Below are 15,266 nucleotides of genomic sequence, written 5' to 3' on the forward strand. Positions count from 1 at the left end.
CAGTCCACGGTAAGACAAACTGTCTATAAATGGAGAAAGTTCAGCGCTGCTGCTACTCTCCCTAGGAGCGGCCGTCCTGTAAAGATGACTGCAAGAGCACAGCGCAGACTGCTCAATGAGGTGAAGAAGAATCCTAGAGTGTCAGCTAAAGACTTACAAAAGTCTCTGGCATATGCTGACATCCCTGTTAGCGAATCTACGCTACGTAAAACACTAAACAAGAATGGATTTCATGGGAGGACACCACAGAGGAAGCCACTGCTGTCCAAAAAAACATTGCTGCACGTTTACAGTTTGCACAAGAGCCCCTGGATGTTCCACAGCAGTACTGGCAAAATATTCTGTGGACAGAGGAAACCAAAGTGGAGTTGTTTGGAAGAAACACACAACACTATGTGTGGAGAAAAAGAGGCACAGCACGCCAACATCAAAACCTCATCCCAACTGTGAAGTATGGTGGTGGGGGCATCATGGTTTGGGCTGCTTTGCTGCGTCAGGGCCTGGACGGATTGCTATCATCGAAGGAAAAATGAATTCCCAAGTTTATCAAGACATTTTGCAGGAGAACTTAAGGCCATCTGTCCACCAGCTGAAGCTCAACAGAAGATGGGTGCTGCAACAGGACAACGACCCAAAGCATAGAAGTAAATCAACAACAGAATGGCTTAAACAGACGAAAATCCGCCTTCTGGAGCGGCCCAGTCAGAGTCCTGACCTCAACCCGATTGAGATGCTGCGGCAGGACCTCAAGAAAGCGATTCACACCAGACATCCCAAGAATATTGCTGAACTGAAACAGTTCTGTAAAGAGGATCGGTCAAGAATGACTCCTGACCGTTGTGCGCGTCTGATCTGCAACTACAGGAAACGTTTGGTGGAAGTTATTGCTGCCAAAGGAGGTTCAACCAGTTATTAAATCCAAGGGTTCACATACTTTTTCCACCTGCACTGTGACTGGTTACATGGTGTGTTCAATAAAAACATGGTCACATTTAACTCTTTGTGTGTTATTAGGTTAAGCCGACTGTGATTGTCTATTGTTGTGACTGAGATGAAGATCAGATCACATTTTATGACCAATTTGTGCAGAAATCCAAATCATTCCAAAGGGGTCACATACTTTTTCTTGCAACTGTATATAAAGAAGGACTCATATGTATGTATGTTCCGCGATCACTCAAAAACACAAGTTTCGCTGAAATCGATGGTTGTTATACACATCACTTGCTAGCTGGAAAAAAAATCTTGTAGGGGTCACAGCGTACCGTTCCTGAGATATTCCCCAAAAATGCAAATATGGCACATCACATGACCTACATTAGCTAACAGAAGCCTGCAAGTCTTTCTCTTCATATCCCAACTGCCATACACACGGTCACATGACCCTTATCAGCCAATAGAAGCTCGCAGGTCCTTAGTCTCCACATACACACCAGGTTTCCATAACAACCCAGCCATTTTTCATCACTGCTGTAGGTCAGCTTTAAAGGGGCAGGGTGCTGTGGATGACACTGTTAAGGGAGCGAAATGCTGTGGAGGTCACAGTTCAGGGGCAGGTAGGGTGGCCATTCAGGCTACCCTCAAAAGACGGACTTAAAAACCCCGCCCCCAGGTCCCACTAAGCCACGCCCCCTCCCACTCCGCAGCCGACAGGGATTGAAAAAATGAAGGTAAAAATCAACTTCTGTCAGCTGCAGGGGTGGGAGGGAGGGTGACTTGCTCCCTGCAGCTCATACTCACACAGCACGGTGCTGCTGTCTGAGAGTGAGCTGTTCAAAAGAACGGAGGACAGGGAGTCTGAAAGCCGGACCTCTGGCCACCCTAGGGGCAGGCTGCTGTGGAGGTCACAATTAAGGGGATGGTCCGCTATGGAGGTCAGTGTTAAGGGGCGGGGTGTTGTGGAGGTCACATTTTAAGGGAACAGAGCTCTGTAGAGGTCACTGTTAAGGGGCGGGTTATTGAGGAAATCACTGTTAACGAGACGGGGTACTGTGGAGGTCACTAATAGAGGGACGGCTGCTGTGAAGGTCACTGTTAAAGGGGCGAGGTACTGTAGATGTCAGTGTTATAGTGGATACGGTCGATATATTTTAATGACACACACAAACATTAACTGAAATAGATTAAATATACCCGTGAGAAGCCGGGTCCTTCTGCTAGTCTCTGATATATATAAAGAAGGACATTATACATATATTACATACACAGTACAGACCAAAAGTTTGGACACCTTCTCATTCAAAGAGTTTTCTTTATTTTCATGACTATGAAAATTGTAGATTCACACTGAAGGCATCAAAACTATGAATTAACACATGTGGAATTATATACATAACAAAAAAGTGTGAAACAACTGAAAATATGTCATATTCTAGGTTCTTCAAAGTAGCCGCCTTTTGCTTTGATTACTGCTTTGCACACTCTTGGCATTCTCTTGATGAGCTTCAAGAGGTAGTCACCTGAAATGGTCTTCACTTCACAGGTGTGCCCTGTCAGGTTTAATAAGTGGGATTTCTTGCCTTATAAATGGGGTTGGGACCATCAGTTGCGTTGTGGAGAAGTCAGGTGGATACACAGCTGATAGTCCTACTGAATAGACTGTTAGAATTTGTATTATGGCAAGAAAAAAGCAGCTAAGTAAAGAAAAACTAGTGGCCATCATTACTTTAAGAAATGAAGGTCAGTCAGTCAGCCGAAAAATTGGGAAAACTTTGAACGTGTCCCCAAGTGCAGTCACAGAAACCATCAAGCGCTACAAAGAAACTGGCTCACATGCGGACCGCCCCAGGAAAGGAAGACCAAGAGTCACCTCTGCTGCGGAGGATAAGTTCATCCGAGTCACCAGCCTCAGAAATCGCAGGTTAACAGCAGCTCAGATTAGAGACCAGGTCAATGCCACACAGAGTTCTAGCAGCAGACACATCTCTAGAACAACTGTTAAGAGGAGACTGTGTGAATCAGGCCTTCATGGTAGAAGATCTGCTAGGAAACCACTGCTAAGGACGGGCAACAAGCAGAAGAGACTTGTTTGGGCTAAAGAACACAAGGAATGGACATTAAACCAGTGGAAATCTGGGCTTTGGTCTGATGAGTCCAAATTTGAGATCTTTGGTTCCAACCACCGTGTCTTTGTGCGACGCAGAAAAGGTGAACGGATGGACTCTACATGCCTGGTTCCCACCGTGAAGCATGGAGGAGGAGGTGTGATGGTGTGGGGGTGCTTTGCTGGTGACACTGTTGGGGATTTATTCTAAATTGAAGGCATACTGAACCAGCATGGCTACCACAGCATCTTGCAGCGGCATGCTATTCCATCCGGTTTGCGTTTAGTTGGACCATCATTTATTTTTCAACAGGACAATGACCCCAAACACACCTCCAGGCTGTGTAAGGGCTATTTGACCATGAAGGAGAGTGATGGGGTGCTGCGCCAGATGACCTGGCCTCCACAGTCACCGGACCTGAACCCAATGGGGTGAGCTGGACCGCAGAGTGAAGGCAAAAGGGCCAACAAGTGCTAAGCATCTCTGGGAACTCCTTCAAGACTGTTGGAAGACCATTTCAGGTGACTACCTCTTGAAGCTCATCAAGAGAATGCCAAGAGTGTGCAAAGCAGTAATCAAAGCAAAAGGTGGCTACTTTGAAGAACCTAGAATATGACATATTTTCAGTTTCACACTTTTTTGTTATGTATATAATTCCACATGTGTTAAGCTCAGCTCTCTAGGACGCACCATTCCTGAGATATTCCTAAAATATGACCTCCATTAGCCAATAGAAGCCTGCAAGTCTTTCTCTTCATATCCCAACTGCCATACACACGGTCACATGACCCTTATCCGCCAGTAGAAGCTCGCAGGCCCTTAGTCTCCACATACACACAGCTTTACTCCAAGTTTCCATAACAACCCGGCCATTTTTCTTCACTGCTGTAGGTCAGCTTTAGGCTAGGGCTGCAGGACACATAGGGCACAACTACACTGCTACATGTGTCGCGCAACAATTTTTATAATGATAGGCTATGGTGTTGCACTGTGACATGTGACATGCTGCGGCTGCAACGTGACAGTCGCAGAAAAATCCATCTTGGATGCATTTTTTGCAACTGTCTTGTCGCAGCCACAGTATGTCACATGCCGCAGCGCGACACCATAGACTATCATTATAAAAATTGTTAAGACAAAATGTTGCGCGACACATGTCGTCGTGTAGCCCTAGCATTAAAGGGGCGGGCACTGTGGAGGTCATTGTTAAAGGGGCGGGTGCTGGGGAGGTCACTGTTAAAGAGACGGGCACTGTGGAGGTCACTGTAAAAGGGACAGGGTGCTGTGGAGGTCACTGTTAAAGAGGCGTTCATTGTGGTTGTTACTGTTAAGGGGGCAGGTCGCTGCGGAGGTCACTGTTTAGGGGGCAGGGTCCACTATTAAAGGGGCAACTGCTGTGGAGGTCACTGTTAAGGGGGCGGGCCCCTGAGGAGGTCACTGTCAAGGGAGTGGGGTGTTGTGAAACTCACTGTTAAAGGGGCGGGGTGCTGTGGACTTCAAAGTTAAGGGGATGGGCTGCTGTGGAGGTCCCATTTTAAAGTGGAGGTGTACTGTGGGGGGGCACTGCTAAGGGGCGGGTGCTGTAGAGGTCACTGTTATGGGGGATACTGTCGATATCTTTTAACGACACACAGAAACATTAAATTAAATAGATGACATACATCCGTGTGAAGCCGCGTCTATCTGCTAGTTTGTTAATAAAGACTGCCGCCAAAAGTCCTCAGATACTACTGACGTCCGGGAATTTACTGACGGCCGACTACCCTGGTGCCATCTATATTTAAAATTTAATATTTAATGCTGCATTTCTCCCCTATATATCTACAGTGTTAACAAAGGGTGTGACCAAGAAGTTGCAACATTGTAACAGGCGTCCATTCAGACCCTCTTCCTAGACCTGCTGTGCTCCTCGGGGTGGTACCATCATCATTGGGCAATTTACCTTTGGCTACAGACCCCTTCCTCCACAATTATGGGGGCACATCATGAAAAACCACCCCTTATGTGGGCGCATGGCTGCCACATGTGAATGACTCCCTAAACCACAATCAAGAGAATTACAGACGCTGGCTCAGTCCCAGAGGCAGAACTAGACGTCTCAGGATGGCAGGTAAAGTCACTGAAGGCCATGCTGGCTCTTGTAGTTCCACAGCACCGCTGACAGCAGCAGGTCCTAGTGCCGCCGCCTATTCCCTGTAGCTGGGCCGGCCGGGCGCTGTAGCCTCTGCATACACAGGATTGTTTGATTTGTGACATCACAAATTCACTGCAGCCAACGCACAAGAACCAGTGTCTGCGCCGATGTCTGCGCCAGGATCCACAGGCGCCAAGTCAGAAAGACGGAGGATGGCGAAAATAAAACACCCCACCGCGCCAAGCTAACCATTGCCAGTGCTCATAAAAGTTCTGCAACTTTATACCAGACCCTGCGCTCCAATCTGTTTACATTTTGCAGCAGTGAACGGGAACACATACAGAATCAACAGTTCTTAGAGCTGAAGACTTGTTACAATGTTTCCAGTCTGGACGATCCTCTGTGACCTGAACACAAATCTCCCTTACGAGCTGAACGTGCGCTAGATTTTAGGCTACTTTCACACTAGCGTTTTTTGCGGATCCGTCGTGGATCTGCAAAAACGTTTCCATTATAATACAACCGCATGCAGTCATCATGATCCGGTTGTATTATGTCTTCTATAGCCATGACGGATCCGTCTTGAGCACCATTGAAAGTCAATGGGGGACGGATCCGTTTTATATTGCGTCAGAGAAAACTGATCTGTCCTGACACACAATGTAAATCAATAGGGACGGATCAGTTTTCTCTGACACAATAGAAAACGGATCCGTCCCCCATTGACTTGCCGTCTTTCTGCGCACCACATCGCGTACAGAAAAACGTTGCTTCCAGCGTTATTCTGTCCGCAACTGGAGCGCAACCAAAAGAAACGGAATGCATTTTAGTGCTTTTCGTTTAGTTTTGTCCCAATGTCCTATGACGGCTCTCAATAGCGGAATTGAAAACGCTAGTGTGAAAGTAGCCTTACCTGCACGGATACACTGTATCTGAGGAGCGTCTAAACTGGATACAAATGTAACAAACCCTCAGCTGTGAGAAGTTTTCAGTCCCTGGATGCATCCAGGAAGACTCTTGTGCAAGCAGAGGTCTTGAAAATTGTGGGATGGAGACACAGAACTTTTAATTATCTTTATGACCCTTTAAATGACTCACATCCGTATTATAGAAACAGGGAGGACCAATTAAAGGGACAGCGCTCTTATTTCCCGCAGGTGGCTGGATCGATAGTTATACCTGGCGATCGGTACAGGAACGGTCCCGGCTGTAAAATGCTGCAAGAATCTGTAGAAAATGAAGGCGTGAGTCACACAAGGAGCTGCTGGGACAAGCCCGGGCCCTTATCTTATCCGTCCTGCCTGCAATCAGCTGCACCTAAAACCATCGACCCCGGGGCGACGGCGCAGACCGCAACACATAAAGCTCCATAATGGTGGACGCAGCACAGAGGGGATCCATGGGGACAATCTCCAGCAAGATCCATACATAGCACTACAGTCCGCCATTATCAGGGTCTGACCAGGAAGTCACGTCAGCGATGGGACTGTGGAAACACTTCCTGGCACTGAAGTCGCCCTGGAAATATCACCACATCATCCATAACACGTCAGGACTGGGGAAGAGCCGCAATAGTCCCGTCACACGTGACCATTATAAAAAGGCTGGGGTCTACGAGGCTGTAATATAGACGTCCATTATATACAAGACTGTAATATACACGTGCATTATATACCGGGCTGGGGTCTACGAGGCTGTAATATACACGTCCATTATATACAAGACTGTAATATACACGTCCATTATATACGAGGCTGAGGTCTACGAGACTAATATACACGTCCATTATATACGAGACTGGGGTCTACGAGGCTGTAATATACACGTGCATTATATACGAGACAGGGGTCTACGAGACTGTAATACACACGTGACGTCCATTATATACGAGGCTGTAATACACACGTCCATTATATACGAGGCTGGAGTCTACGAGGCTGTAATACACACGTCCATTATATACGAGGCTGAGGTCTACGAGACTGTAATACACACGTCCATTATATACGAGGCTGGGGTCTACGAGACTGTAATATACACGTCCATTATATACAAGGTTGGGGGTCTACGAGACTAATACACACAACCATTATATACGAGGCTGGGGTCTACGAGACTAATATACACGTCCATTATATACGAGGCTGGGGTCTACGAGACTAATATACACGTCCATTATATACGAGGCTGGGGTCTACGAGAATGTAATACACACGTCCATTATATACGAGGCTGGGGTCTACGAGACTGTAATACACACGTCCATTATATACGAGGCTGGGGTCTACGAGACTAATACACACGTCCATTATATACGAGGCTGGGGTCTACGAGACTGTAATATACACGTCCATTATATACGAGGCTGGGGTCTACGAGACTGTAATATACACGTCCATTATATACGAGGCTGAGGTCTACGAGACTGTAATATACACGTCCATTATATACGAGGCTGGGGTTTACGAGACTAATATACACGTCCATTATATACGAGGCCGAGGTCTACGAGACTGTAATATACACGTCCATTATATACGAGGCTGGGGTCTACGAGACTGTAATATACAGGTCCATTATATACGAGGCTGGGGTCTACGAGACTGTAATATACAGGTCCATTATATACGAGGCTGGGGTCTACGAGACTGTAATATACAGGTCCATTATATACGAGGCTGGGGTCTACTATACTGCGCAGCGCCCCTCTCTGACCCTCGGAGGCGTCCTGGTATCTGCCTCACCAGCAGCAGATCTTGTAAAGGAGGCTAGGTGAGAAATAGTGGATCACACGGGGTGGGGGGGATCTGACCACTGGACCCCCACAATCCAGAAAACAGGGCGACCCCAATTCCTCTCTGAATGCAGTGGTAGTGCACACATCGGTCCACCATTCCACTGATTTCCATGGGACAGACGTGCACTACCGTTCCATTCATAGAGAGGACAAGGGTCCCCTCACCCTTAAGCTTGTGGCGGTCCCAGCAGTCACCAGTGTGGCCAGGGCATTACCCTGCCGATATAGGGTGCTGCCATTAGAGGGCACTGCTGCCATGAAGGGGGGACTTGTCTGTACAATGTTAGCTAGGTGGTACTTGTCCATTCACATGATGCCAGAACACTGCCCGCAGCCTCACACTGTCTCCACCAGCTCGTCTTCTTCCCATAGTGCACCTGGTGCCATCTCTTCCTCAGGTAAGTGACGCAAACACACCTGGGGGTCTACATGTTGTAAGGTCATTCCTCAGACCAGGCCATCATCTCTTCCCCAGGTAAGTCACGCACACGCACCCGGGGGTCTACATGATGTAACCCGATTCCTCAGACGAGGCCTCCTTGTTCCCATAGTGCACCTGGTGCCATCTCTTCCCCGGGTAAGTGACGCACATACACCCAGGGGTCTACATGTTGTAAGGCGATTCCTCCGACCAGGCCGCCTTCTTGCATTCCCCCACTTCTGATGCTCGCATGCCCACGGCAGGTACTTTCGGCAGTGCGCAGCATGGGCGTTCTGAGCGGTCAGTGGTTACACAGCAAGCTGCGATGTCCTGTGTGTCCTGACACCTTTCTATCACCTCCGGCAGTAATGTTGTCTGCAGTTCACTCTACATTAGCTCGGACCAGACGTCCCCCACACGTCCACGAGCCGTGGGCGTCCGTCGCCCTGTCACCGGTCCGCCTTCCTTAGAGCACTTCTGGAAGGTACTGACCCCTCCATGCCGGGAGCCCCCACAAGACCCTCTGGAGATGATCCCACCCGTTGTCTACACTTCATGATTCCTTTCACTCAGATCCTTACAGTTTCCATCATCAACCTCCAGCAGTGACTGGTATCTCCCCGACAGACGCCACCGGATAATCCGCGTCACCACTACACCTTTCAGTGGTTTTAATGTTATGGCTGTAATATATATCTCTGCACACAGCAAAGCCATTATATATAAACTGGTGACCTTTATATACACGTCCGAGTTATCGGTGAAGCACAGAATATAACCAGCGTACAGGTGACCATTATATATACACACACACTGCCCGGGTACAGGTGACCCTTATATATACACACACACTGCCCGGGTACAGGTGACCATATACACACACACACTGCCCGGGTACAGGTGACCATTATATATACACACACACACTGCCCGGGTACAGGTGACCATTATATATACACACACTCACACACTGCCCGGGTAAGGTGACCATTATATACACACACACACACTGCCCGGGTAAGGTGACCATTATATACACACACACACACACTGCCCGGGTACAGGTGACCATTATATATACACACACACTGCCCGGGTACAGGTGACCATTATATACACACACACACACACACACTGCCCGGGTACAGGTGACCATATACACACACACACTGCCCGGGTACAGGTGACCATTATATATACACACACACACTGCCCGGGTACAGGTGACCATTATATATACACACACACACTGCCCGGGTACAGGTGACCATTATATATACACACACACACTGCCCGGGTACAGGTGACCATTATATATACACACACACACTGCCCGGGTACAGGTGACCATTATATATATACACACACACACACACACACTGCCCGGGTACAGGTGACCATTATATATACACACACACTGCCCGGGTACAGGTGACCATTATATACACACACACGCTGCCCGGGTACAGGTGACCATTATATATACACACACACTGCCCGGGTACAGGTGACCATTATATACACACACACGCTGCCCGGGTACAGGTGACCATTATATACACACACACACACACACACACACACACACTGCCCGGGTACAGGTGACCATTATATATATACACACACACACACACACACTGCCCGGGTACAGGTGACCATTATATACACACACACACACACACACACACACTGCCCGGGTACAGGTGACCATTATATATACACACACACACACACACACACTGCCCGGGTACAGGTGACCATTATATATATATATATACACACACACACACTGCCCGGGTACAGGTGACCATTATATACACACACACACTGCCCGGGTACAGGTGACCATTATATACACACACACGCTGCCCGGGTACAGGTGACCATTATATACACACACGCTGCCCGGGTACAGGTGACCATTATATACACACACGCTGCCCGGGTACAGGTGACCATTATATTCACACACGCTGCCCGGGTACAGGTGACCATTATATACACACACACACACACACTGCCCGGGTACAGGTGACCATTATATACACACACACTGCCCGGGTACAGGTGACCATTATATACACACACGCTGCCCGGGTACAGGTGACCATTATATACACACACACTGCCCGGGTACAGGTGACCATTATATACACACACACACACACTGCCCGGGTACAGGTGACCATTATATACACACACACACACTGCCCGGGTACAGGTGACCATTATATACACACACACACACTGCCCGGGTACAGGTGACCATTATATACACACACACGCTGCCCGGGTACAGGTGACCATTATCTATACACTGCTCGGGTACAGGTGACCATTATCTATACACTGCTCGGATACAGGTGACCATTATCTATACACTGCTCGGGTACAGGTGACCATTATCTATACACTGCTCGGGTACAGGTGACCATTATCTATACACTGCCCGGGTACAGGTGACCATTATCTATACACTGCTCGGGTACAGGTGACCATTATCTATACACTGCTCGGGTACAGGTGACCATTATCTATACACTGCTCGGGTACAGGTGACCATTATATATACACTGCCCGGGTACAGGTGACCATTATCTATACACTGCCCGGGTACAGGTGACCATTATCTATACACTGCCCGGGTACAGGTGACCATTATCTATACACTGCTCGGGTACAGGTGACCATTATCTATACACTGCCCGGGTACAGGTGACCCTTATATACACTGCCCGGGTACAGGTGACCATTATATATACACTGCCCGGGTACAGGTGACCATTATCTATACACTGCTCGGGTACAGGTGACCATTATCTATACACTGCTCGGGTACAGGTGACCCTTATATACACTGCCCGGGTACAGGTGACCATTATCTATACACTGCCCGGGTACAGGTGACCATTATATACACACACACACACACTGCCCGGGTACAGGTGACCATATACACACACACACTGCCCGGGTACAGGTGACCATTATATATACACACACACACTGCCCGGGTACAGGTGACCATTATATATACACACACACACACACACTGCCCGGGTACAGGTGACCATTATATATACACACACACACTGCCCGGGTACAGGTGACCATTATATATACACACACACACTGCCCGGGTACAGGTGACCATTATATACACACACACACACTGCCCGGGTACAGGTGACCATTATATATACACACACACACACTGCCCGGGTACAGGTGACCCTTATATACACACACACACACTGCCCGGGTACAGGTGACCATTATATATACACACACACACTGCCCGGGTACAGGTGACCATTATATATACACACACACACACACACACTGCCCGGGTACAGGTGACCATTATATATACACACACACTGCCCGGGTACAGGTGACCATTATATACACACACACGCTGCCCGGGTACAGGTGACCATTATATATACACACACACTGCCCGGGTACAGGTGACCATTATATACACACACACGCTGCCCGGGTACAGGTGACCATTATATACACACACACACACACACTGCCCGGGTACAGGTGACCATTATATATATACACACACACACACACACTGCCCGGGTACAGGTGACCATTATATATACACACACACTGCCCGGGTACAGGTGACCATTATATACACACACACGCTGCCCGGGTACAGGTGACCATTATATATACACACACACTGCCCGGGTACAGGTGACCATTATATACACACACACGCTGCCCGGGTACAGGTGACCATTATATACACACACACACACACACACTGCCCGGGTACAGGTGACCATTATATATATACACACACACACACACACACTGCCCGGGTACAGGTGACCATTATATATATACACACACACACACACACACACACTGCCCGGGTACAGGTGACCATTATATACACACACACACACACACACACACACACACACACACTGCCCGGGTACAGGTGACCATTATATATACACACACACACACACACACACTGCCCGGGTACAGGTGACCATTATATATATATATACACACACACACACACACACTGCCCGGGTACAGGTGACCATTATATACACACACACACACACTGCCCGGGTACAGGTGACCATTATATACACACACACACACACACACTGCCCGGGTACAGGTGACCATTATATACACACACACGCTGCCCGGGTACAGGTGACCATTATATACACACACGCTGCCCGGGTACAGGTGACCATTATATACACACACGCTGCCCGGGTACAGGTGACCATTATATACACACACACACACTGCCCGGGTACAGGTGACCATTATATACACACACACACACTGCCCGGGTACAGGTGACCATTATATACACACACACGCTGCCCGGGTACAGGTGACCATTATCTATACACTGCTCGGGTACAGGTGACCATTATCTATACACTGCTCGGATACAGGTGACCATTATCTATACACTGCTCGGGTACAGGTGACCATTATCTATACACTGCCCGGGTACAGGTGACCATTATCTATACACTGCTCGGGTACAGGTGACCATTATCTATACACTGCCCGGGTACAGGTGACCATTATCTATACACTGCTCGGGTACAGGTGACCATTATCTATACACTGCTCGGGTACAGGTGACCATTATCTATACACTGCTCGGGTACAGGTGACCATTATCTATACACTGCCCGGGTACAGGTGACCATTATCTATACACTGCCCGGGTACAGGTGACCATTATCTATACACTGCCCGGGTACAGGTGACCATTATCTATACACTGCTCGGGTACAGGTGACCATTATCTATACACTGCCCGGGTACAGGTGACCCTTATATACACTGCCCGGGTACAGGTGACCATTATATATACACTGCCCGGGTACAGGTGACCATTATCTATACACTGCTCGGGTACAGGTGACCATTATCTATACACTGCCCGGGTACAGGTGACCATTATCTATACACTGCCCGGGTACAGGTGACCATTATCTATACACTGCCCGGGTACAGGTGACCATTATCTATACACTGCCCGGGTACAGGTGACCATTATCTATACACTGCCCGGGTACAGGTGACCATTATCTATACACTGCCCGGGTACAGGTGACCATTATCTATACACTGCCCGGGTACAGGTGACCCTTATCTATACACTGCCCGGGTACAGGTGACCATTATCTATACACTGCCCGGGTACAGGTGACCCTTATATACACTGCCCGGGTACAGGTGACCATTATATATACACTGCTCGGGTACAGGTGACCATTATATATACACTGCCCGGGTACAGGTGACCATTATATATACACTGCCCGGGTACAGGTGACCATTATATATACACTGCCCGGGTACAGGTGACCATTATATATACACTGCTCGGGTACAGGTGACCATTATATATACACTGCCCGGGTACAGGTGACCCTTATATACACTGCCCGGGTACAGGTGACCATTATATATACACTGCCCGGGTACAGGTGACCATTATATATACACTGCCCGGGTACAGGTGACCATTATATATACACTGCCCGGGTACAGGTGACCATTATATATACACTGCCCAGGTACAGGTGACTTGTATACGTGTCAGATATACAGGAGGCCATTAAGCACAGTATATGACCAGTGTGGGCATTATATACAGAGTATAGGTGGTGGCGCGCTGTATATACGGCACTGGTCCTGCTCCGCGGGTCTATATACTGTATATACATATAGTGACCGGGAACCTCTAATATCACAGATAATTGGCCATAAACGAAGTTATCAGAATATTACACGCAGTCACATGACCAGTGCACCAAAGGGGGCGCCAGCGAGCGGCCGACCACTGTGTACACAATACAAGGGACGGAGCCTGGTGTACATGTGGACCCCCATAACAACAAGAAACTGGGGTCACCCTACAGTCCACACATGGTCACCTGCCTCCTGCGTGGCCATGAAGGGGTTAAAGGCGCTCTCTCCACGGTCACAGTAAACAGCAGGTGTTCCGACCCGGAGAACAAAGAGTAAGTGTCCCCCCATAATGAGAGTCCGCGGATGGGGTCCACACCTGGCCCCCCTCAATACCTGGGGTCCCCGGAATTAGCAGAGCAGTGGGGGGGGGCTTTTGGGGGATGAGACAATGGTGGGGACCCCAACCCCAGGAACTCCGCAAAAAGAACATAGCAGAACAAAGAGCAGCTGCACCCTGGGCCCCTGAGGGGCGGGGGTGTATTCCAGGGGACCCTGAGGGGCGGGGGTGTATTCCAGGGCCCCTCACAGGGTGGGCATGTATTCCTGGGGCCCCTAGGAGTGGGGGGTGTATTCCAGGGATGCACCATGTCTGAGGCGCAGAGTTAGGGCTACAGCTGGGGGCCCCCAGGAGCCACTGCTAGAGGAGCGGATATCATGTTGGGGGCTGCGGGGCCCCCATTAACCTGCTGCACTGACCCTTCCTTCTCCCCCACACCTGACACTGAGGGGAGACGCCCCCTGGACCCTTTGTAACAGACCCCCCTGCACAGGTGAGTGATGCAGCCCCCGCCCCCTCCTCTCCGTGCCCGTACGTGTCAGACAGGGGCCCCCAGGGGCCACGCTCGTTTACCTTGGTGAAGTACAGCAGCCACAATTCATAAAGCTTCTCCTTGGAAGCCATCCTTCCCGTGCACGCCTCTAGTTCATGGTCATGTCCCAGAGTCCCCCTGCTCTTCCAGGCGGTCTCAGGCTCCATGTCGCCCCATGGCAGGTGCAGGAAGGTTGTGAGGCTCCGTCCCCGGGGGAGGTGTGAGGCATCAACCGCGGCGAGGTGCTAAGTTCACTCCACCTCCTCCCGCCGCGCCGTGCCTGGGGCGAGGGCGACAC

General features: G+C 49.2%; 1 protein-coding gene across 3 annotated transcripts in view; it reads right to left on the reverse strand.

Moving 5' to 3' along the window:
* Window positions 1-15,195, reverse strand: part of NBEAL2 (neurobeachin like 2) — a 101,426-nt gene extending 86,231 nt beyond the window's left edge. For all 3 annotated transcript variants that reach the window (XM_044295309.1, XM_044295307.1, XM_044295306.1), the window contains exon 1: window positions 15,010-15,195. In XM_044295309.1, coding sequence (XP_044151244.1) covers window positions 15,010-15,135 — 126 coding nt within the window. In that variant the 5' untranslated portion in view covers window positions 15,136-15,195. The remainder of the gene's footprint in view (window positions 1-15,009) is intronic.
* Window positions 15,196-15,266: the final 71 nt, after the last annotated feature.

The sequence above is a fragment of the Bufo gargarizans genome, chromosome 5, assembly GCF_014858855.1.
Source record: "Bufo gargarizans isolate SCDJY-AF-19 chromosome 5, ASM1485885v1, whole genome shotgun sequence".
NCBI lineage: Eukaryota > Metazoa > Chordata > Amphibia > Anura > Bufonidae > Bufo > Bufo gargarizans.